This window comes from Helianthus annuus, chromosome 13, assembly GCF_002127325.2.
Source record: "Helianthus annuus cultivar XRQ/B chromosome 13, HanXRQr2.0-SUNRISE, whole genome shotgun sequence".
In the NCBI taxonomy this organism is placed as follows: Eukaryota; Viridiplantae; Streptophyta; class Magnoliopsida; order Asterales; family Asteraceae; genus Helianthus; species Helianthus annuus.
The window spans coordinates 37,130,953-37,153,235 of record NC_035445.2 but is presented as its reverse complement, the minus strand read 5'-3'; the positions used below and the strand labels follow the sequence as shown (position 1 = coordinate 37,153,235).

Below are 22,283 nucleotides of genomic sequence, written 5' to 3'. Positions count from 1 at the left end.
CATGTTACACCGATTGTAACATATTTTTAGATAACACAGGATGTTACATGTGTTACACATGTTACATAGAGTAGTTGCATGTTCAACACAAGAGGCTAGAACTTGTATAGCCACGTTACACATGTTACCACATGTAACCTTTATATAGAGAAAACAAGATGTAGCATGTGTTACACGTGTTACATAAAGTAGTTGCATAGGATATAGCATTGTAACACATGTTACCTGGAAAACCAGGTAACACATGTAACAAACTAAAAAGAGATCAAATTAAGTTGCACAAGAAAACTAACATATGCTAAACGTTCGAAAAATACAAAATATGAAATACAATGCTAAAATGTATACAACATATCAATTTCACTTGACTTTTTTCACCTAGACAATTAATACATTCAATTCCTCTTATCATTGTTTTCTTATCCTTTTTTCACTTCCCACATTGATCCAAAAAACAATATCCCACAAAACAACCGATTAGCCACTGATTGAAATCATATCTCACAAAATAACCGATTAGCCACTAATCGAATGTGGTTTCAGCAATCACAACATCCGATTGGTCGTTGCAACATTTAATGACAGTGGTTGCTGGAAGAAGACAATTTGTTTAAAGTACTTTAGGTGGTTTCACTTACTGACTGATGGCTACAGCGTTTAACGATAGCGGTTTCACTTACCGTCGGTAAGGAAGAAGACGGTTGTGTTAGTGGCTGTTGGTGGTGTTTTCAAATCACGTTTTACTTACCGCCGACAAGGAAGAAGACGGTTGTGTTAGTGGTTGTTGGTTGTTGGAAAAAGTCGGTTGCTGGTACGAGACGTTTCCAGATCTATAAATTTGTCACCATAGCTTCAGATCTGAAAATCAGTCACCACGATGTGAAACCGGAAAAATGGTTTGAGAAGTGGCTGGATGCCCTACCTTATTTGTCTCTCTTTATACAATCCATGTCTCCCCTTTAGTTTGTTATACTAGTCTCACATATCAACTAATTACATATGCAACAATTACTAGTATAACGACGAACAAAAAAAATCTCGTCATAATTGAAACGAATTTATTTAATATGAAATTTAAAATTAATTTGAATGAAAAATAAAGTTGTAGATAAAGTAAGAGAGAATGTTGGTGAGAGAAAAAAAGTAGAGAGAGAAAAAAGGTAGAGAGAGAATGTTGGTGAGAGAAAAAGGTAGAGAGAGAATGTTGGTGAGAGAAAAGGTGGAGAGAGAATGTTGGTGAGAGAAAAAGATAGAGAGAGAATGTTGGTGAGAGAAAAGGTGGAGAGAGAATGTTGGTGAAATGAAAGGTGGAAAGAGAATGTTATTTAATATTATTTCTTATGTACATTGTGTAATATGTCTTGACCAAAATACCCCTCTAGCCACTTAAATGGTATTAAATTTAAATCAAATTACTATCTAATAATTTCAACCATTGGATCATGTTGATCAATGGTTATCATAGAGTTTACTAGGTTTTCTTACTACAAATAAGTTTTCTATAGATCCTTTCCCTATATATATAGGACAAAGATCCGTTAGGAACCACCCTTTATTGGGAGAACCGCGAGAACCAGTGTGAACACAAACAGTAATACCTAAAAAAATCTAAAAAACACCCAAAAAAATTTTTATTTTTTTTTTTTTGTAAAATTCGCTATATTTAGTTTACAATAAAAAAATTTTCAAAAAAAAAAAAAATTTCCGAGTCACAGTTATCCATGCACATGTGCATTTGTATCTTTTCTTTGACAAATTCCGTAATTCATTACAAATATTAGACAATTACACTTTCATTTACACTACCACGTGTAATACACTACTTTTTACGTTAACAATATTAGTAATGCACATGTGTATCTATATGTATCAACATCAAATAAGGTGTTTTGGTACACTAATTTCTCTTTCATCTATCATTCCATCCATAATACACAAACATGCACATGTGAATTTTTGTAATTTCTTTGACAAATTCCGTAATTCATTACAACTATTAGACAATTGCACTTTCATTTACATTACCATGTGTAATACAATACTTTTTACATTACCAATATTAGAAATGCACATGTGCATCTATATGTATCAACATGAAATAAGGTGTTTTGGTACACTATTTTGAATACACTTTCCCTTTCATCTATCATACCATCCATAATACACTACCATTACCTCCTACCATCCATAATACAATACCATTACCTCCTACCATCCATAATACAATACAATTACCAATATTTTCACTTTATTACATGTGTGTAAACACCATTTATACCATCCAATCAACATATTACATCATAAATTGACAACTATAACCAAACCATCAACTATTAGATATAACTAACCAAACAACATGTATATGGGCCTACTTCTCCATTCAAAATCACAAACTTTTTGTACCAAAACACGTTATATCATGGTTATACCTAATGATGCACATGTGCATTTTGAATATTGGTAATGTAAAAAGTAGTGTATTATGAATGGTATTGTAAATTAAAGTGCAATTGTCTATTCCTGATAACGTATTACCGAATTTGTCGAAGTAATGATACATATGCACATGTGCATGGATAACTGTTAATAAAAAAAACGTTCTTTTTTTTTTATAGTAACGAAATATAGCAAATTTTTTAGGAAAAATATTAAAAAAAATAAAAAAAATTTTGAGTGCTTTTTTGATTTTTTTTAGATTTTATTTTGTGTTCACATTGGTTCTCGCGGTTCTCGCAATAAGGGTGGTTCTCGCATGAACCTTACCCTATATATATATATATATATATAACTTCGCGTAATACGCATAGTAAACATGCGAGCGTGGATTTTCACAGTTTAACACAAACACAATGCGAGCCTAGATTTCCACAGTTTAACACAAACATACATATATCATACTTCAACTTTTTGTCAATAGTAGCAAGATAATTCACCTCGTGGTTGCATTCTGAACACATATGCTCTTATCTTAACACACACGCACAAATAAAAAAAAAGCATAGATAGGACTTGCAACACTCAAATCAAACCCAAGACACCAAGAAGTACAATATATAAGAACTATCCACTCTTCGCTTCTCATAGGTGATGGGTCTTCTTCAAAATCTGGCAAAGTTCATCACATTTGCTGTCGGGACTCCAAATACTAAACCAAGTTTGAACAGCACTAAGAAAAAGAGCTATCAAACCTCCAAGAAGTGCCAAAAATGCCCACGGGCTCTTGACGTATTCATGCATAAGTTCGGAAATGAGTGTGTTCTTCCTACTGTCATAATGCTTTTGTATATTCATCTTAGCTTCCATGTATGCAAAACTATTTGGAACTAAATCAGTACCAATTTCATTGAACAACTTTGTGACTTCGTTATCACCCCCTAACGAGTTTTCAAGGATACCAGCTTTTCGAAGTGCCTTAACATCCTCTGGGTTATCAATAAGAGAATCAAGAAGACATATGTATGATGTGACCCATGCATCACTTGCATCACATGAGCACATTTCATAGGCTATCAAGTTTAACAACATGGGCTTGGTGGAATCATCCACCGTTATTGGAGGGAGTTCTACATTCGCTGACCACCACCTTCTTTTAGAGAACTTAACATGAGCCAAAGACTTGGTGTTACTCGGCTTGAAATGAACCCCTACATTCGCTAGCTCATTAACATTGCGAAAAGTGCACCTATAACTGCTTTGTAGATTGCCCCCGCGAAATTCAACTTTTGTAATAGTACGATGAAGAAGATGGAGAATATGATCTGGTTCATTGTGGCCAGTTAACTCCAGGTCTGGTTCTTCTCGACAAGTTTGGTTTTTTTGGATACGAAGTATTGATTCTAACCACGTTCTTTTCAACTTCCCAGATGACAAAATATTTTCGTAGATGAACGGTTTAAACTTATTAGAACTATCAATCTTCAACAAGTTGATCACCTCGTTTAGAACTTTGAAAGGAATTTGGTTCTCCAACAAGAAAAAATCTTGATGAACAAACACAACCTGGTGGCTTTTCAACTCTGGACAATCTTCAGGTTTTCCGCAAAAAATGTATTGAATGTAATACAAAATAAAGCAAGAGTCTTGCATCATCATCTTAGTGAACTCCTTATTGGACAACATGGTTGTCGAGTTTTCTTCGTAGAAGCTTCTTAATTGTTTCACCATTTCCGGATCACCAAGCTTTTTGTACAAACTTCTTAGGGTCTCCTTTTCAGAAAGAAGCTTCATTGTGAAAACAGGCTTGAGTTGCTCGACCAACTCAAGGTTGTAGTTCCCAAAATGGTGCGGACCAATGGAAACAACCTTTGGAAAAAAGTGTTTCTCGTAGTCGTGTGCCGCTCTAACCATTCTTGGTACTAGAGGGATTCGTGCGGTTGGTGGGGGAGCGGCATTGGCATTGGTAATCGATTCGATAACCCATCGTTCGTCTTCAAGTTGATCTCCATTAGTAACCTCGATGTTGCGTGGGGTTTGGGCTTGAACCGACATTTTTCGATTTTGAGGTTTATTGTTGGTGGTTATGAAGTTACAAATGGAATATGTGATCTTATTAAGCAAGTGTTTGTTTATGGTATTGGTACGAGGATATAAGTACATGTGTTCATGTGTCTCACGTTTGAACTAGTGAATCTAACACTTTATCTTTATCTATAAATGAAGCTATTGAACTAGTGAATGTAACACTTTATCTTTATCTATAAATGAAGCTGGGAACATTATAATGCATAGTATTCCTAACTTAAAGTTACTCCTATGATGTGATTTCACATCACTATGACAAAGTTGTATGACATGATTAAAGATTTTCTGACTAGTTCCAGTTGTGTTTTTATCTTTTTTAAAGTTGTAATAATCATTCTCATATTTTGATATATACAAAACCACATTTACAACCCAGTGTTAGAAAATTGCATTGAGGAAACATTACCAGACACCTTATAACCTTTCAACACCACCCGACTGATAGATCTCGAAATAACAATCCCAATGGCAATGGCTATTACCGGTTCCAATGTTGGTTCTTATAAAATCACGGTTCCAAGCTAAGAATTGCCTAAACGTTTGAAGAACAGACACGTAATTGGGCCACCAGATCCAAAAATATGCATATTGAGCCCAAAATTGGGAAGCTGCTGAACCAATAATCCATGAGGGTCTCCATCTAACCCAAAACCAAGTGCCTCATGGGTCAAACGTGATGCGATCCAAATGCCGGTTCCTATGCAACCCAATACACTGACCGCTGCCTCGCCTGGTGTTTCTTTTTTTTTTTTTTTTTTTTTTTTTTTTTGAAAGGCAACTTATGTAACCAAACTCACGGTTAGCAAAAAACTAACTAAACTGGCAAGTTGTAATACCAATTATAACGCGGTTCCAAATGGAAAGACGCATCAAACAAGCTTCTAGTCCCTTCCAAATTGAGCTTAAGCAGGATATTCATACCGAAACAAAAGAATTCTCATTGTGGGCTTCTATAAATACGCTACAAATCCTCCAAATTCCTGCTCATAAATCAGTTCCAGCCGGTGTGTTTTTTTTAATTCCAGATACATTAGATACTGAAGTATTGATCTTAAAACAATTCCAACAAGCCGCAAGTAAAGTTTGTTGATGTGTAATTCAAACAGTTGATAAGTAGTCACTAGAAGAGGAGAAATATCAATCATCAAATCATCAAAATCAAATCAAAATATTAATAAAATACTACAATGCCACATGTCATTGTCTCCTTTAACCTTATATATTTTATTTATATTTATTTAATATTAATAACCAATATATTGATATCACTTATCTTTATCTTTATCCTTATCTTTGTTTTAATATTAATAAATTCAATTAATAATATTATAAATATCTAAATCTAATATCTAATAAATTATTAATATCTTTTGAATTAATACTAAAAAAATCCCTCGAAACCTTTCCATAATTCTTTACTCCAGGTGAAAGACCATCATAAATGGGGAACCCGCAGTAGGAGTCCCGGGAGAGGAATCGTCAGTCATAAATTCATAAATACTAAACTAATAAAAGAATAATAAATTATTTGAAACCATATCGGGTATTATGCAGATAATAAATAAGTATTTAACCATTAACTAGAGTTTACTCAATTAATATAATAGTTTTTCAAGTTTTCAAAAATAAAATTTTTAATTTGTTTTTAATTTATGCTGTTGTACCTCATTTACAAGGTTTTTTTCATTTCTAAACCAAAACTTTTATTCTTTTGCAATTTAGACCCTTTTTTTTTTACTTTTAACCTAAAGCTTTTCATCTTTTCCAATTTAACCCCAACTCTTTTTAATTTTCAATTTGGCCCACCATATTTTTCTTCATTCTCAAGTTTTTTGTTTCGTTCTAAATTTTGTGAGTTGATGCACCGCAACGTGCGTGTGGGGTTCAACATTTTTCATGTATTTTTTTCCCGTTTAGCCAGTCGCAACACATCTATTTTCTCCGTTTGACAGGTTCATCGCAACGCGCGGGTCCTGGATTGACTTAGTTATTTTTTCTATGTTATACATTTCGGTTTAATTTCTTTGCAACGAGCGTGCGTGATTCAAAGATTTTACACCTGCTTTTTCGCTCGACTTTATTTTTTACATTTTTGTTTATTTTGTTTTTACGAGCTTTTCCGGTGTTGGTGATCGCTGATAGTGGTATAGCATTGATACTACTTGACACAGTTTTACGACAACCGCTGCAACGCATGGGCTTAATACTAGTTTGGTTATAACTTCAAACGAATTTGCATTATTATGCTTATGATATTTACCTAAATATAAATAACTAGTTAATTATCTTATTAATATGTTCTCCTTTTTTAATTTGTAAATGTTTAGCAATACATGTGTTAGGTATAAATAAACGAAATTTATTCTTGCTTTTTTGGATTCCAGGAGAGGTGAACAAATAATTCTACAAAAGAAATGATTTATTTTTTTCTTATGGTTTTATGCTTAAAACCCCTCCATATACATGTATCATACTGGTCATACTTTCTTTGTCAATCGTAGCAAGATAATTTGCCTCCTGGTTGCACTCAAACAAATATGATCTTATTAAGAAAAAGCAAGCATCGATGGGACATACAACACTCAAATTATTAAACACAACACACCAAAAAATACAATAAGAACCATCGATTTCTCGCCTCTTATAGGTGATGGTACTTCTTCAAAAACATGCAAAGATCATCACATTCACCTTTGGGACTCCAGACAGTGAAATAAGCTTGAACACTACTAAGAAAAAGAGCTATCAAAGCACCAAGAAGTGCAAAAAATGCCCATGGACTCTTGACATATTCATGCTTCAATTGGGAAATAAGTGTGTTGCTCCAACTTTGATAATGCTTTTGTATCATGTTCTTGGCATCCAAATAAGCTAACATATTTGGAACTAAATCAGTTCCTATTTCATTGAACAATTTCGTGACTTCTTTATCACTCCCTAACGAGTTTTCAAGCACCCCAGCTTTTCTGAGAGCCTTAACGTCCTCAGGGTGATCAATCAGAGAATCAAGAAGACATATGTACGATGTTACCCATGCCTCATTACGCGAGCACATTTCATAGGCTATCAAGTTTAACAACATAGGTTTGGTGGAATCATCCACGGTGACTGAAGGGAGTTCTACACTCGCGGTAAACCACCACCTGCCTTTAGTAAACTTAATGTTAGCCAAAGACATAGTGCCACTTGGCTTGAAATGAATCCCTACATCAATAAGCTCGTTAACATTGCGAAAAGTGCACCTATCATGTGGATGTAAATCCATCCCTGGAATTCTAGCATTTTTAGTAAGAGTACGATGAAGAAGATGGAGAAGATGATCCACGTCCTTGAAGTCCATATTTTGTTCACCTCTAGAACTTTGTAAGTTTCCAATACAAGGTATTGATTGTAACCACTTTTTTTCCGGCTTCGCAGGTACCAATATATTGCCACAGATGAATTGTTTAAACTTATTTTCGCAATCGATATTTGCCAAATTCATCACCTCCCTTAGAACTTTGAAAGGGATTTGGTTCTCCAACAAGAACAAATCTTGATGAAGAAAGACAATCACGTGGCTGTTTAAATCTAGACAATCTTCAGGTTTCTCGCCAAAAATTGATTGAATGTAATATAAAATAAAACAACAATCCAGCAGCATCATCTTAATGAAGTCCTTATTGCAAAACTTGGCTACCATGTTTTCATCATAGAAGTTCCTTAAATCTTGCACCATTTCCGGTTCACCAAGCTCTTTGTACAAACTTCTTAGGCTCTCTTTATTGTCTGAAAGGAGCTTCATTGTGAAAACAGGCTTGAGTTTCTCGACCAACTCAAGTTTCTTGTCCCCAAAATGGTGTGGACCAATGGAGACAACCTTTGGAACATAGTATTTCTTGTAGTCGTCAGTCTCTCTGATCAACATTTCTGGAACTCTATGCATTCGTTTAGTTGATGTGGAAGGCCGAGTGGCGTTGACAATCGAGTCGATAACCAACTGTTCATCTTCGATTTCTTCATAAGTGAGCTTGATGCTGCGTGCAGTTTGGTCATGCACTGACATTTTTGGATTTGAGAATTTGTGTTGAACTGTTGATGATTTTGAATATGGAAATATGGCATCATGAGCAAGTGTTAGTATTCGTACAAGGATATAAATACGTGTGAATTCATGTGTCTCACGTTTGAACTACTGAATCTAATACTTTAGCTTTGTCTATAAATGAAGCTAGGAATCACAGGACGACAGACATAAGTTATAGTGCGTAGTATTCCTAACCTAATGTATATATGAAGTTTTACTCATGAGTTTCACATCACATAAAAAGTTGGTTTCCTTATATGCATGACAAAGTTGTGTGACATGATTAAAGATTTTCTGACCACTTGTACTTTTATCTTTTTTAAAGTGTAAAACAATCATTCACGTATTTTAATATAAACAAAACCATACATATTAGTTATCCAAAATTAGCTTTAACTCAGTGTTAGAAAATTGATTATGAATTTTGGACCACCACCTACCTACAGATAGCAGAACAACTAAAGAAATAAGCAAAAAAATGAATTTTATAAATAAAAAAAAATATATATATGAATTTTGTAAAGCCTTTTAGCTAATCCGTTGGGAGTTAGTGAGTTACCAACAAACTATCATTAATTGGATTATGTTTGCAAGAACTTTGTTGCTATCGAAGCTTGAGTTGGAACGACACGCAATGGGTTACTATCGACAACTCTTTCATTGGGTTTTATGATGAAACTTAAGAATAAGATAATATTTTGGATACAATTTCTAGCTACAGTTGTCGACATCTTTAGACAGAGAGATATATTTAGAGAGATAGATTTACAGAAGGTTTTTTCTCAAACTAGTGTTCGTGGAAAAAAATATTTACCAAAAGAATGTTCTGAACTATTTTAAAAATGATGTTTTATTTGTTTATTTTGTATTTATATCTTTTTAACCAACTTATTAAAGTTTTTTTTTTTTTAATTTCTTCATGGTTAATCCATTATCTTTTTTTTTTTTTTGCTATTCATTAATTATATATGTTAGATAATGTTTATGTTAGATAATATTAATTCATGTTGTAATTATGTGATTCTTTAGGTGTCTAGATGTAATTATCTTATCTTACTAATATAATAACACTACAAGAACAGGGCACCTTTAGCGGCGACGGTTGTCGCCGGTATTGACCCCTTTTGTCGCCGCTATTGACTATTAGCGGCGACATGTCGCCGGTAAAGCGTCGCCGGTATTGCTGGGCCGCTATTGACCGGTTGTCGCCGGTAATGATTGCTGTCGCCGGTATTGATGATGCACTTTTAGCGACGACAGGTGTCGTCGCTAACAGTGTCGCCGGTGTTGACTTTCGTCGGTAAAGGGAGAAGAGCAATAGCGGCGACACGTGTCGCCGCTAAAAGTCTGTTTTTTTTTTTTAATACAGCAGCTGTATATACAGCTGCCCAGCCAGTTTTACGGCCGAAAAAACAAAACCTGCCTATTTTTAAACAACGCAAGCATACGCAATGAACATAATCAACATATACTAAAGGTAATATAATTAAAAACTACGTTTAATTAAGTCGTACATTATATCCTACAACGTTTAATTAAATCCAAAGCATACATTAAAAACAAGTCACTCATCGTCATCGTTATCGTTGGGTTCATCGTCGGATTCATTATCGAATAAGTTGTCAGAATCGTAGTCTTTTGACTTTCCTTTTCCTTTTCCTTGTGAAGCAAGATAGTTGTTAAGTTGGTTAAAAAATGACGGGGTTTGGAACAAGCTGTTAACAAAATCCTACAATAATAGATAGCAAAACGTATATTAGCATATTAATTAACGCTACCAACATATATTTAACAAGGAAACATGCGTTCGTTTGTCATTTTTTAAATTGCGCAGTTTACCTCGGAAAAAGGTTCTTGCGTCCGAGCTTGCGAAGACGACATGTTAGATGACGAGTGCGAGGACGTGTTGGAAGAAGGTTTAGGCCCCATCCCGCGGTACCATCCTCGCCGCTCACCCAACGCTTGCTGATACGGGGCAATTGGCGGACCCTCACCGCTCCATTCACTAGTGGCATGTTGTATGTTCCGCTGTATTTTACAAAGATGATTAAATATATGTGTGTGTATATATATATATATATATTTGTTATAGAAAATAATACTTAAAAGAAATACTTACGTAATTTTGTTCAGCAACCGGATCAACCCAATTCCCTTGATTGTCCGTGTGGGTTTTAGCATACGTAGGTACCCAATCCATATCCTGTTTAACATTAAACTTAGATTAGACATTAAATAAACAAAAGCTTACACACACGCACACATACATAAAACATTACATTTTTATAGGCGGTGCTACCGTACGAAGATGTCCCACCACGGTATGGGAATTGTTGTTTCTCGCGTACTAGTGTGTTGGCCTTGCTTCTTTTAATATATTTTTCTTCCCGGAAACCTTCGATGGTTCTCAACCAGTTATCATAGGGCATATCCTTGGGATGGAATGCCCTTGCACTCTCAAGATCATTGTAACCTCCCTTGCTCTTAAATAATTTTTTAGCATCGTACTTGCGGTCAGAGTACCGCTTCATAAGCACAGCCCTAATGCCACCCGTCAAGTTTTTGGCCTCTATATCACGTTCCACTTCATCAAAATTGAAATTTTCCTACAAATTAAATAAAAAAGTTAAAATATCATATATAAATTAGATTTGCATGTGCTTAAATATTTAATAAAATTTTATGCATATAAGTTATTTACCCGTAAGTGGTTCATGAGGGCATCCTTGTAATGTTGTTCAACGTTATCCCATCCAATTTTATCGAAGGGGATGGACCGCCACATATACAGGCCGGCCTCCCGTGAAAACATATCCCTTGTTTTACCAACAGGGGTATACGTCACCTGCCTGTCAAACGTAAGCGATACAGGCCCCCCCACTTTTACCAGACGCCTTAGTTTCTCGTTTTTTGCTTTCCCCCTAACCCTCTTCGGGGGAACCGCTGCAATTAAAACAAAAATAATTAGTAACAACATTTATAATATATAAAATATAAGGACTACAAAATAATTTAGTAAAAGACTTACCGTCTGTCTCGTGTGTGCTACGAAATCCACCAGGAGGAAGCGGTGGATCACCAGCGCCGTCACCCCCATGTCCCCAGGGGGCCACATCAGCCATCAGATACGCGAATATCAACAGTATCGAAAACATAATCCCTATAAAGTTACAACCAGGATATAATTCTGCCATAGAAGAAAACTTAGTACAACCAGGATATAATTCTGTTTCAGCTTCCTTTATCAGGTCTTCAAAATCATCAACAACACCGCTACTATCTCCATTCGAGTTCTCTTGGTTAAGGTATGTATCTTCTTCCATACGCTCCCCCCTAATGTCTTCAATAACGTTTACCATACAGTTTTGTGGCGCAACATCGTTTACTTGTGCAATTGGAGTCGTGTCCCTGTGATAGGTCCACGAAGTGTATTCCTTCCAAAAACTGTTAATACGCAAATGGTATTTCATTTCTGCCATAGTTTTTAAGCCGGAATTTTTACATTTGGTACACGGACATCTAACTTCATCGTGGTTTTTTATCACTCTTTCACACATCTCGATAAATGACTCGAGTCCTTGCTTGTAGTGAGGTGAATGACGTGGGGAATCAATCCAACTTTTATCGATAGGCATTATGCAACTGAAAGAAAATCTAATTTAGGATTAACAAGACAAGGGTAGGCTGCTAAACCCACTTTTTGAACACTTTATCTCATATGTGAATGTGTATTACATGATTGTTTGTTTAAGAAAAATTCGGCAGCATTTCCTCTTAGCTCCCAAGTATATATGTAATGATATATATACCCGAGGAGCAAAGAGAAAATGATAACCGGATCCTTCTTAAACAAACAATCATGTAATACACATTCACATCCTAAATGAGATAAAGTATTCAAAAAGCAGTCCCAAGATAAACGGGGACAACCCGAAATTAATTTCTAAATCAATTTCGGGCGGGTATTTCTAAGCTCGTTATGTTTAAAATGATTAATTCAAACACGGGCACGTCGTCGCTAAAAGTCAATACCGGCGACAAATGGTACTCTAGATATATCTCATTGAGAACTAAACTAAATATGTAAAAAAGAATTGTTACCTTTTTATGTAAAAAAGAATTGTTACCTTTTTAAAGTGTTTTTAAGTATGTTTTTAATTTTTAGTTTTCTGATTTTTTTATTAAAAAGACCTACACACATGTTTTTATATGCAAAAGATCTGAAAAAAAAAACAATTTAACATGTTAAATTAAATTTTATGTAATATATTTAGCATGTTAAATGAATGGTTTCTCGTTTCCCCTACTCGCTAATTATACAGTTGACCCACATATGATGCAATGAATGGATTTATAATGCATTATAGGTTACAAAAATCAATGCACATAGTACAATGTCTTGATGTAGCGGTCACATGAAAACAAATAATACATAAATTAATACTTCTGGTGGCGCTACTTAGATGAAGTTCCAAGTGGAAAAATGTATTGATTTTATATTTCATGTCCATATTATCATTTATAAGTCTATGGAACACTATAATCATCATTCATCTAAGTGTAGAAAGTAAGCATAGCTGTTATGTAAAGATCAATATCTACTGCCTAAACTTTGTTAAATAATATATCACAAACAAACATAACCACACGCTTAATGTGCCTCTGATCCAAATAACACTGCCTAACTCAAAATATATAGCTTGCATCTGCAAATATCTACAAAACCAAACCTACTAGATCAAATCAACCAATTGTACAACAGTTCTATGACTACACAACTAAGTTAATTCAAAAAACTACAGTTCATTGAGGGAGTCAACATCTGCAAATTTCTACAAAACCAAAATATATAGCTTGCATATGCATATACCAAGATTAAATTAAATGGCAAATGAGGGAGTCAACATCATGAGACTTTCAAACTACAGTTCATTCTTAACAACCAAGTACAATTCACAACACATTTACATCTTGGAACAAAAATAAACATACACTAACCTGTTTTGAAGGAGGAGAAGAGGTAGTGCCGGTGGAGATAAGGTGGCGGCCGTGGCGACGAGGTGGTGCCGGTGGAGAAATTCTCTAGCATACACCCGAACACACAAAAATATACAAAAATTAAATGCTATAACATGTATATAACAAAAATAAAGAAGAAATGTAACAAAAACAAAGGTTCACTTACTGATTTGGGTGAAAATCGCGTTTTTCCGGCGGTAGAGGGAAGGTTTTGGGGGAAAAAGTGAAGAAAGAGGGAAAAAAAGGCGCTGAAATGGGTCTGATAACGTAAAACCTTTAGCGGCGACGGACCGTCGCCGGTACTGACTCCTGTCGCCGGTAAAGCTCTGACAACAGATAAGGTTTGTGTGGCTAGGGTTTAAAGTTCTGACGCCTACTTTTAGCGGAGACACCCGTCGCCGATATTGACCCTAGCTCTGTCGCCGCTAATACCTTTTAAATCCCCAACCGTTAGATCAGGATTTTGATCAACGGCTGGGGTTTGGTCTCAGGCCTCGTGACACGGATCGACCAATAGCGGCGACACTTGGCCCGTCGCCGCTATTGGTGTCGTCGCTAATGGTGTATAATTCTTGTAGTGTAAATCAAACCTTAGAAATCCTAGCTGTCAACATAACAAAGCATCCACGTTTGTTTTTTCCGAGGTGTCAACAAACCAGGCTATCCACATTAATTTTCAGAATTTTTCTTTTTTTAATAAATTTCAAAGTCAAACTGTTGAGAACAGGCTTGAGACAAAAAGTCTGAACACTGCTCTGTCATTCCTCACGTGAGCCCTTTTCAAATTTCAAATTACTACCTCTTTTCATTTTCGTTCTCTCTCTCCCTCAAAGATGATTTGGATCTGTGGATTCAAAAGGAAAAAGAATGTAGAGATGTGTTGTTGATCTACAATATCAGAGTGGAATCAAAATCCTTATCTTCATCTTCATCTTCCGACTTGATAAAGAGCCGGTGTGGGATCTGAGTTTGTTCTTCATCTAGGGTTTTGATGATGAGAGCAATTGTGTGACGGGCTTGCCTTGCTCTCAAGAAATCGGTTAGTAATTTTTTTCTCACGATTATATGATTCCCTGTACCTACGGTTTTGTTTAATTCAAAATTTGAATTCCTACACATATCCCCAAACACCCATTATCTGCTTTTCTTTTCATTTGCAGAGGGAATAACCGAGAAGAGAGAGAGAGAGAGAGAGAGAGAGAGATAGAGATAGAGACGAGAAGGAGAGTCAAGATACAACGAGGTTGAACGATGGCGGTAATAACTCAAGGTGTTCGGATCTGGAATCCTAGGGTTAGGCTCTTATGATTTTCATTTGGGGTTTTTTGTTCTGCAATTGAGGTTTCAAGCCGAAATCAGTGAAAATTACATCTGAATTGTTACAATCAAGCATACATGGTGTAGTCGTTGACCCTAATGTTGGAACCGTTTTGTGGTTTTCTGTTTGTAAAGGTATTAATCTTGAGTCTTACATCATTTATCGTGATTTATGTGCCCTAATTTAGGTTTTCATGTGAAGTCCTTTAGTTAAGAGTTTGAAGTTTAATTTTGGATCTATTTGGTTGTTTTTATCCAATCCATCATGAATGAAACGAAACCCTAGGTTAGTGATTCTAAAAGTGAAAATTTGTTGGTTAAATTTGCTGGGTTGGTGTTAAACCTGCAATATTGATAAAGTTACAATAGTGTAAAAATGAACAGTCCAGTATGCGAAATCAAATACACTTGACAAATCTGTAAGATAAAAAGGCAAATCTGATGGTTTTTGTGGTGGTGGTTTACAGATCTGGTTGTAGCCGGTTATTGTAGATACAAATGAAGATGCGGTAGACATTAGCGGTTTACACGTCCTCATATGCATTCTATGAGTCTGTTTTCATTTACGTTCAGATTATAATATAATATGTAATTAGTTAATGCAACTAACATATTGTCGTATCAATGATTGTTCTTCAAGGCTCTGGTGGTGTTGGTTCATATTTGGTAGCTATCTTGGTGCCGTTTTGCTGGTAAGTAACGATATTTTTGTTTTATTGAAATGGCTTATTAACAATTCATATCATATTTTTCGGAAATGATAAATTGTTTACGTAAAAGAATAACCCTTTCTACTTCATTAGGAGCGTGTGTTCAGGTTGGATTTTGTGTTTGTTTTCTTTATTTAGATGTTTTGATTTTTGAAAATTATGTGATTGTTTTTTGCCTTGATGTGCAGAATTGATTGTTTTTTTTTGTCTTAATGTGAAAATTAAGGAGAGGTGGAGTTTCTGTTTGCGGAGGGAACATACAACCTTTCATTCCGCCTAGAACTTGGGTGGTCGGGTAAGCGGTTTGGGTGGCAGGTCTGCAACTGTGACCTGATTCATGGGTGGGATCGAAAGCCTGTTAGATATAGCTGTATGGTCGAGAGGTGGAATCTGATTGCTTCTGTATAGTTGCGTTATTCATTTAGTATTTTAAGAGGTGCTTAAAAGGTGTATTCTTTAATAACTCAGCATCATTTACTTTAATCATTTACCAAGCCGCCCGTTTAACCATTTGCTTGAGGAACATCAATGTACCATAAAGATTGATACATAATACTGATAAGGAAACTACCAATTATAAGTTGATGTTGGCGTACAACTCTATGTGGCATTTGGATTAGGTTCAAATGTAGGAATATCCCAATAACGAGCCTTACGAATAGTTAAGTTTTGTCAAAATTTGTGCACTTGTGGATCATATCAAGTTGTGTCTTAACACGTGAAGAATGATAAAAGTGTATACTGTTATAAATTGTAAACTATAGAGCAGAGTTAACCCACTCTAGAAGTTTACCTTCTTATTAGCTTAATTGTCTTGTATTTGTTGTTACCTGGTTGCACCATTTTTGCAGGCAGCTGCTAGGAGATGAACTTTCTATGAATGCAAATGATGTGCAGAAGCTGGAAACCAAACTGGGAAAGAGTCTAAAAGGTGTAAAATCTTTACCAGTTAGCTGTGAATAACTGATTTTTTTCATCCCTTCATTAGCAGGATCTAACATTGGTTCGGGACCTGTGTGGACGGATTATATCAGCTTTTTAAAATCTTTACTGGTTAGTAATTAGTTGATAAATATGGTAAAGTTGGTTGATAGCGATTAACATTTTACCCTTTTCTTCTTTTTTTGTTTTTTTTGTCAAAAAAAGTAAGTCATAATGTGGTGTTTGTGTAGGAGGATGGAGATCATGTTTAGGAAGGAGAGAAAGAAGCTGGGAAAACAATTGTTGAGGTGTCCTCCGCCCTTCTTGCATTTTTGCCTACAGAATGGTTTGTAAACTTTTTTTTTCTTTGTTAACAATACCAGTTGACCTTTTGTCTCATGGGAACATATGTTCTTTGTCTTTTGACAATAAAAGCATACGTAATGTCATTGCGGAATGTCTTCTAAAGCGCAACTTGTCTGTCTTTGTTCCCGTCTTGGAGAGATTTGTGGTATGTCATCTTTACGCTTTTAACTAACCCTTTTGTCAAATCTAAGCTCAAAAGCTCTTTTTTTATTGACAAAAAATACCCTTTTGCTATGAATTTCACATGTCATTGAACACGATCTCTGAGGTGACTTATCCCATGGTGCTTGAGGTAATTGAACCATGTATGATGCAATGAATCACGTATGAAGGAATGTTGAAATAAGATGTCAACCAAGTGTTTGAAATAAAATGAAATAAAATGATTTATGACAATCCCTCTTTATTTTTGGTGATAAATGGGTACACCTTTTGGTCTGGGATTGCAAAAGGAAGAGTATTTGGTAAAATTTGACTTTCTGAATCACACTTCCTTACTCTGTTAACATTTATACTTTTTACACACTTCCTTCTGAATCATACACTTTTTTTAATCATACACTTTTTTTAATCATCATAGTTCAAACCCCTCAAATCTCTCCTATAAAGTCAAGTTCTAATCTCGACACACTTTTTCTATTTTGCTTGCCCTTTTTTTGTATTGGGTGTTTTTGTTAGTATTCTTTATCATTTGATTATCAATTGTACATTGAGAACACGTAAAAAACTGATTTTTTAGACGGATATATCTTACCAACGCAGAATGTTAGTCAACAGTGGGAAAGAACACATCGGCTATCAGTTGCAAATAAAATCATCAGGCAATATGTTTTAGTAAACTTATTGTTATAGCCGATTTTTATTTTGGTTGAGAGCTACATGTGTGTTAAAGTTAGATTATAGTTTACAAATTTAGTTTATTTTAACCAGGTACAAATTTAATTAACTGGGTTGTTTTAGTTTGAATTTTGCTGTAATTTGTTTACTTGAAATTGTTTTTATATTTGTGTTAATCTTTGGGCGTTTTGTTCAGACTAAAGCGTTTGATATTATGTGTTGATTATTGATTGAATGATCTCGAAGCATGCTTCAAATTTTCAATTGGAAAGTGTATGTATATAGGATATAAAATTCACATCACTATGCTGGAACCCTCGTATTTTTCCGAACGCTCGAATTTTTTTATTAGACCAACAAATCCTCTCTTGTCATACAAATTGTTGAAGCTAATTCAAAACAAGGTATTCTCATGGTATTAGTCACTTCATGCAAGTTTAGTTCAGCCAAAGCTCGGCTCGCCAATGTTATCATCATTATTATATATAAAAAATAAAATGGTGTGTGGACTCGTTTAGGCTCGCGAGCCTAAACGAGCTTTGTATTTTTAGGCTCGGGCTCGATAAAGAAACAAGCTCTATTTTAGGCTCGAGCTCGGGCTCGGACTCGTTAAAGCTCGGCTCGTTCAAGCTTTTAACCGAGCAGATAACAAGTAGCTCTCAAGCCTCTGGGCTTGTTTACACCTCTAGGTGTATTATTGGTCTTCTTTTGTGTAAAAAAATTGGGTTTTTGATAAAAAAAATATATGTTATGATTGGCTTGATTGATGAATGTGTAATAGGTTAAATTAGAATAACAGATTGACTAGATTATATATATATATATATATATGGTGTTGATTTTTTTTAATCAAATTTTTAGTTACCGAATATCAAATTTTAATCAAATGTTTCATTCCATGATCTATGTTATTGTTGTAATTAGTAAAATACTTTAGTTATGTAATTTTTTGTACATATTACAATATATTATTGTTTGTATTCTACACATTATTCTAAAATTTTGTACGCATTATCATATTAATTTTTTCGATTATCAACACCGTGTAATACACGGTCTATAACCTAGTTATATAATAAATATAATCGATGCTCAAATTGTAGAATAATTTTTTTTTTCAAATTAACAATATCCCATACTTCCTGCAGACAAGAGGGATTCCTGATGAAATGTTATAGTATGTACATGGATGAACATTAATTACCAAAGATGACGTTTAGGAACTTTAGTGATCAAGTATGAAGAAAAACCCATTGGTAGTTCACCAAGAAAAGGTAAGTGTTTAATGTTTTCATACCCTACACAAATTGTAGTATGATACTTATTTAGTTATTTTGCATGTATAAAATGGTTGTTATTTTTAATTGGGCAATATACGAAAGCTTTGTTTGGTAGACCTACCAACTAAAGGAACATATGATTTCCTCTAAAGATGAAGTTATTAAAATCAAATCTGGTGGATTGAGAAGGCATATGCTGGAGGTTGTTACGTTTTACGTTTGGTTGATTTTGTGCGATGTTGAGAGCTACAAGGATTCCAGGTAATACCTAAAATAAATATTTTGTTGGGGACTCTTATTTGTCAACTAACATGCATCAATTTTGTTTTGTAGATGTCAACAGGATCAGGTTAAGATGATGATAGTGGAGTCTGCATGAGAGACATGATGGAGTGGACGCATATGTTGTGTGTGATCGTGGGATTGCATGCCTAGGATCGAACACTACACATGATAACAAGGCGTTTCGTATTACAAAGAAGATGAAGATGTCTATTGTTTTATTAGTGACACTTGTGATTGTGTGATTTATGCTATATTGTAAATAAATAACAGTTTTAAGTATTGATGAACATTTGTAGTGCTGAAGAAGATGTTTGTTTTTACCGACATAAATTTGTGCCACAAAAGTCTTTTATATTAAGGCAAAACAAAAGTATGTGTACGTAATTATGAATAGTTTTTGCTACACAAAATGTGTGCCACAAAAATCCATTTTTATATTGTGGCAAAAAAAAAAAAAAGAGTGACACTAAAAGTCCAAAAAATTCTAGCGGCAGATAAAAAAAGTGTCACTAAAAGGCTTTAGTGTCACCGCTTCTAGTGGCACTTATTTTGTGTGCCGCACATTATTACACGGGCCTTTAGTGGCACTTTTGGGGGTTTTAATGGCATTTTTAGTATGCCACTAAATGGCAAATTCTTTTGTAGTGCACATACTACCCGATAACACTACTCTTCATAATGTACTCAAACTCAAGGTAATCAAAAAGTGTATTTTGTTGATGGTCAATCTCTTCCTATTACTCATATTGGACAAACAAAAATTCTAGGTAATCTTGCCCTTAACGATGTATTGGTGGTACCAACTCTCACCAAAAATCTTTTATGAGTTAGTAAATTGACCGAGGATAATCCTGTTGGTGTCACTTTTTCTCACACTTATTTTTATATTCACTATGGTAAAACGAAGCCAACACAAGCCTGGGGTGTCGTGAAGACGACCTTTTTGTTCTTTTTCAAACTCATGAAGCTTTGGTCACCACATCCTCATGTCCAAAAGCTTCCTTTGAGTTATGGCACTCTAGACCTAGGCATCTCAAATTTGATATTGTTTCTATGTTGAAAATAGTGGTTATTTGTCTTTTACTTCGGTATTACCTAAATCCGGCCTTTGTTCCCCGTGTGAACTTGCAAAAGAAAAACCACAACCTTTTTTGTCTAATGATAAACATGCATCTTTGCCTCTGGAAATAATACATTGTGAATTATGGGGGCCATCTCCAATATAGTCAATTAGAAATTTTATATATGATGTTTCTTTTGTTGATGATTAATTATTCGTGGTTCACCTGGTTATATCCACTACGGCCCAAATTCGAATTTTTATGCTTTATCTATCTTTATACCTTTTGTTCAAACTTAGTTCGCCACCAAAACTAATTTTTTTTCAAAGTGATGGTGGAATTGAATTCGTAAACAACCGTGTCTGACAATTGTATAAACAAAATGGTATTTTACATCGGATGTCTTGTCCTATACCCCGCAACAAAATAGTCGGGTTGAACGAAAGCATCGTCACATTGTTGAAACTTGCGTGGCTATGTTGTTTCTTGCACAAATACCCACTAAAATTGGGTTGATTCCTTCTCTTCGGCGGTTTATACAATTAATCGCTTACCATCAAAATTTTGCAAGGGAAGTTGCCATTTGAACTTTTATATCATCAAGTAGCAAACTGTGACTTTTTCAGCCATTCGGATGTCATGTTTTTCCTTGCCTTCGTGATTATTTCGTGGATGTTGCTCAAAATACAAAGGCTATCGATGCCTTGATCCATCCATGTCATGTGTCTAAGTTACTCGAAATGATCGCTTTGACGAACGATATTTTCCTCGTGATGCCTCTACCACCGCTACCAAAACCATTGACCTGCTTGATGTCACCATTTTTTTAGATGTGTCACCAAATATCTTATCACCAAGTCCTCAATCGCAGCCTACTATTGCATTCAAACCATGTTCTAACCCAAATATATTTTCATCACCAAATACCATTCCTTGTTCACCGGCCCATAACACACCTTCCACATCTGGCCCATTTCACCAAACTCAAAATGTTGATCCACCAGGAAACCTGCTTCCCCTTATTGACACCGAAAATCCAACTCCAACACCCACTTTACACTCTGAAACTGAGTCCACCACCCACTCTGTTGGCCCAAACCCCATCTTAGCCCAACCCATTACACATTGCGTTAACTCAAACCCCATCGACCACATTCCTGCACCCCTGTTCCCTTAGCAGACATCCTCATCGATGTCAAACAGTTCATCGTTAACCTCTTCACCTGATGACACCCCCCTCTCTCCCTAAACATAATCAACTTTAGATAATATACTTATTCTAGCTCTGCCACCCATTCCCTCACGCCGTACGATGACCTGTGCTAAGTTAGGAATTTTTAAGCCTCGCCATCAAGTGCACTTCACTCATACAAAACCGATTCTACTTCACCGTGCTTTATTTGCAACTAGTGATCCTACCACCTTTCATAGTGCATCTAAGGATCCCAAAGGGTTTCATTCCAAAGAAAAGTTCAATGCTCCTAACAAAAATAACACTTGGACTCTTGTTCCTCGTCCAACACAAAGCTTGCCTGGTTGCTCAAGGCTTTATTCAAATTTCGGGTTTCAACTACTCTCATACCTTTAGCTGCGTTGTTAAGCCACCACTGTTTGTACTGTCTTGTCTTTAAGCGTTATCCATAATTGGCATCTTAATCAACTAGAACTAGATGGTAGTAATGCATTTTTACATGGGCATCTTTCTGAGAATGTTTTTACGGAACAACCAAGAGGTTTCATTAATGCTCAGTTTCCATCTCAAGATTGAAAATTAAACAAAGCTATTTATGGCTTGAAACAAGCTCCCAGGGCCTACTTTCATCGTTTAAGCTTGTTTCTATTAAATAGTGGTTTCTCCTCTAGTCAGCCGATCCATATTGATGACCTTATTCTTATGAGC

At 35.3% G+C, this 22,283-nt stretch overlaps 2 protein-coding genes across 2 annotated transcripts; both read right to left on the bottom strand.

Annotated features, from left to right (window-relative positions):
* Positions 1-3,078: 3,078 nt before the first annotated feature.
* On the bottom strand, positions 3,079-4,488 carry LOC110900798 (UPF0481 protein At3g47200). The gene has a single exon (XM_022147663.1). It carries the CDS (start codon positions 4,486-4,488, stop codon positions 3,079-3,081), a length of 1,410 nt encoding a protein of 469 aa, XP_022003355.1.
* Positions 4,489-7,162: 2,674 nt separating this feature from the next.
* LOC110900799 (UPF0481 protein At3g47200) lies at positions 7,163-8,566 on the bottom strand. The gene has a single exon (XM_022147664.1). The coding sequence runs from the start codon at positions 8,564-8,566 to the stop codon at positions 7,163-7,165; it is 1,404 nt and encodes a 467-aa protein (XP_022003356.1).
* Positions 8,567-22,283: the final 13,717 nt, after the last annotated feature.

Bases quoted from the DNA above. Each gene is read 5' to 3' on its own strand.
- LOC110900798 (XM_022147663.1), bottom strand. From the start codon at position 4,488: ATGTCGGTTCAAGCCCAAACCCCACGCAACATCGAGGTTACTAATGGA.
- LOC110900799 (XM_022147664.1), bottom strand. From the start codon at position 8,566: ATGTCAGTGCATGACCAAACTGCACGCAGCATCAAGCTCACTTATGAA.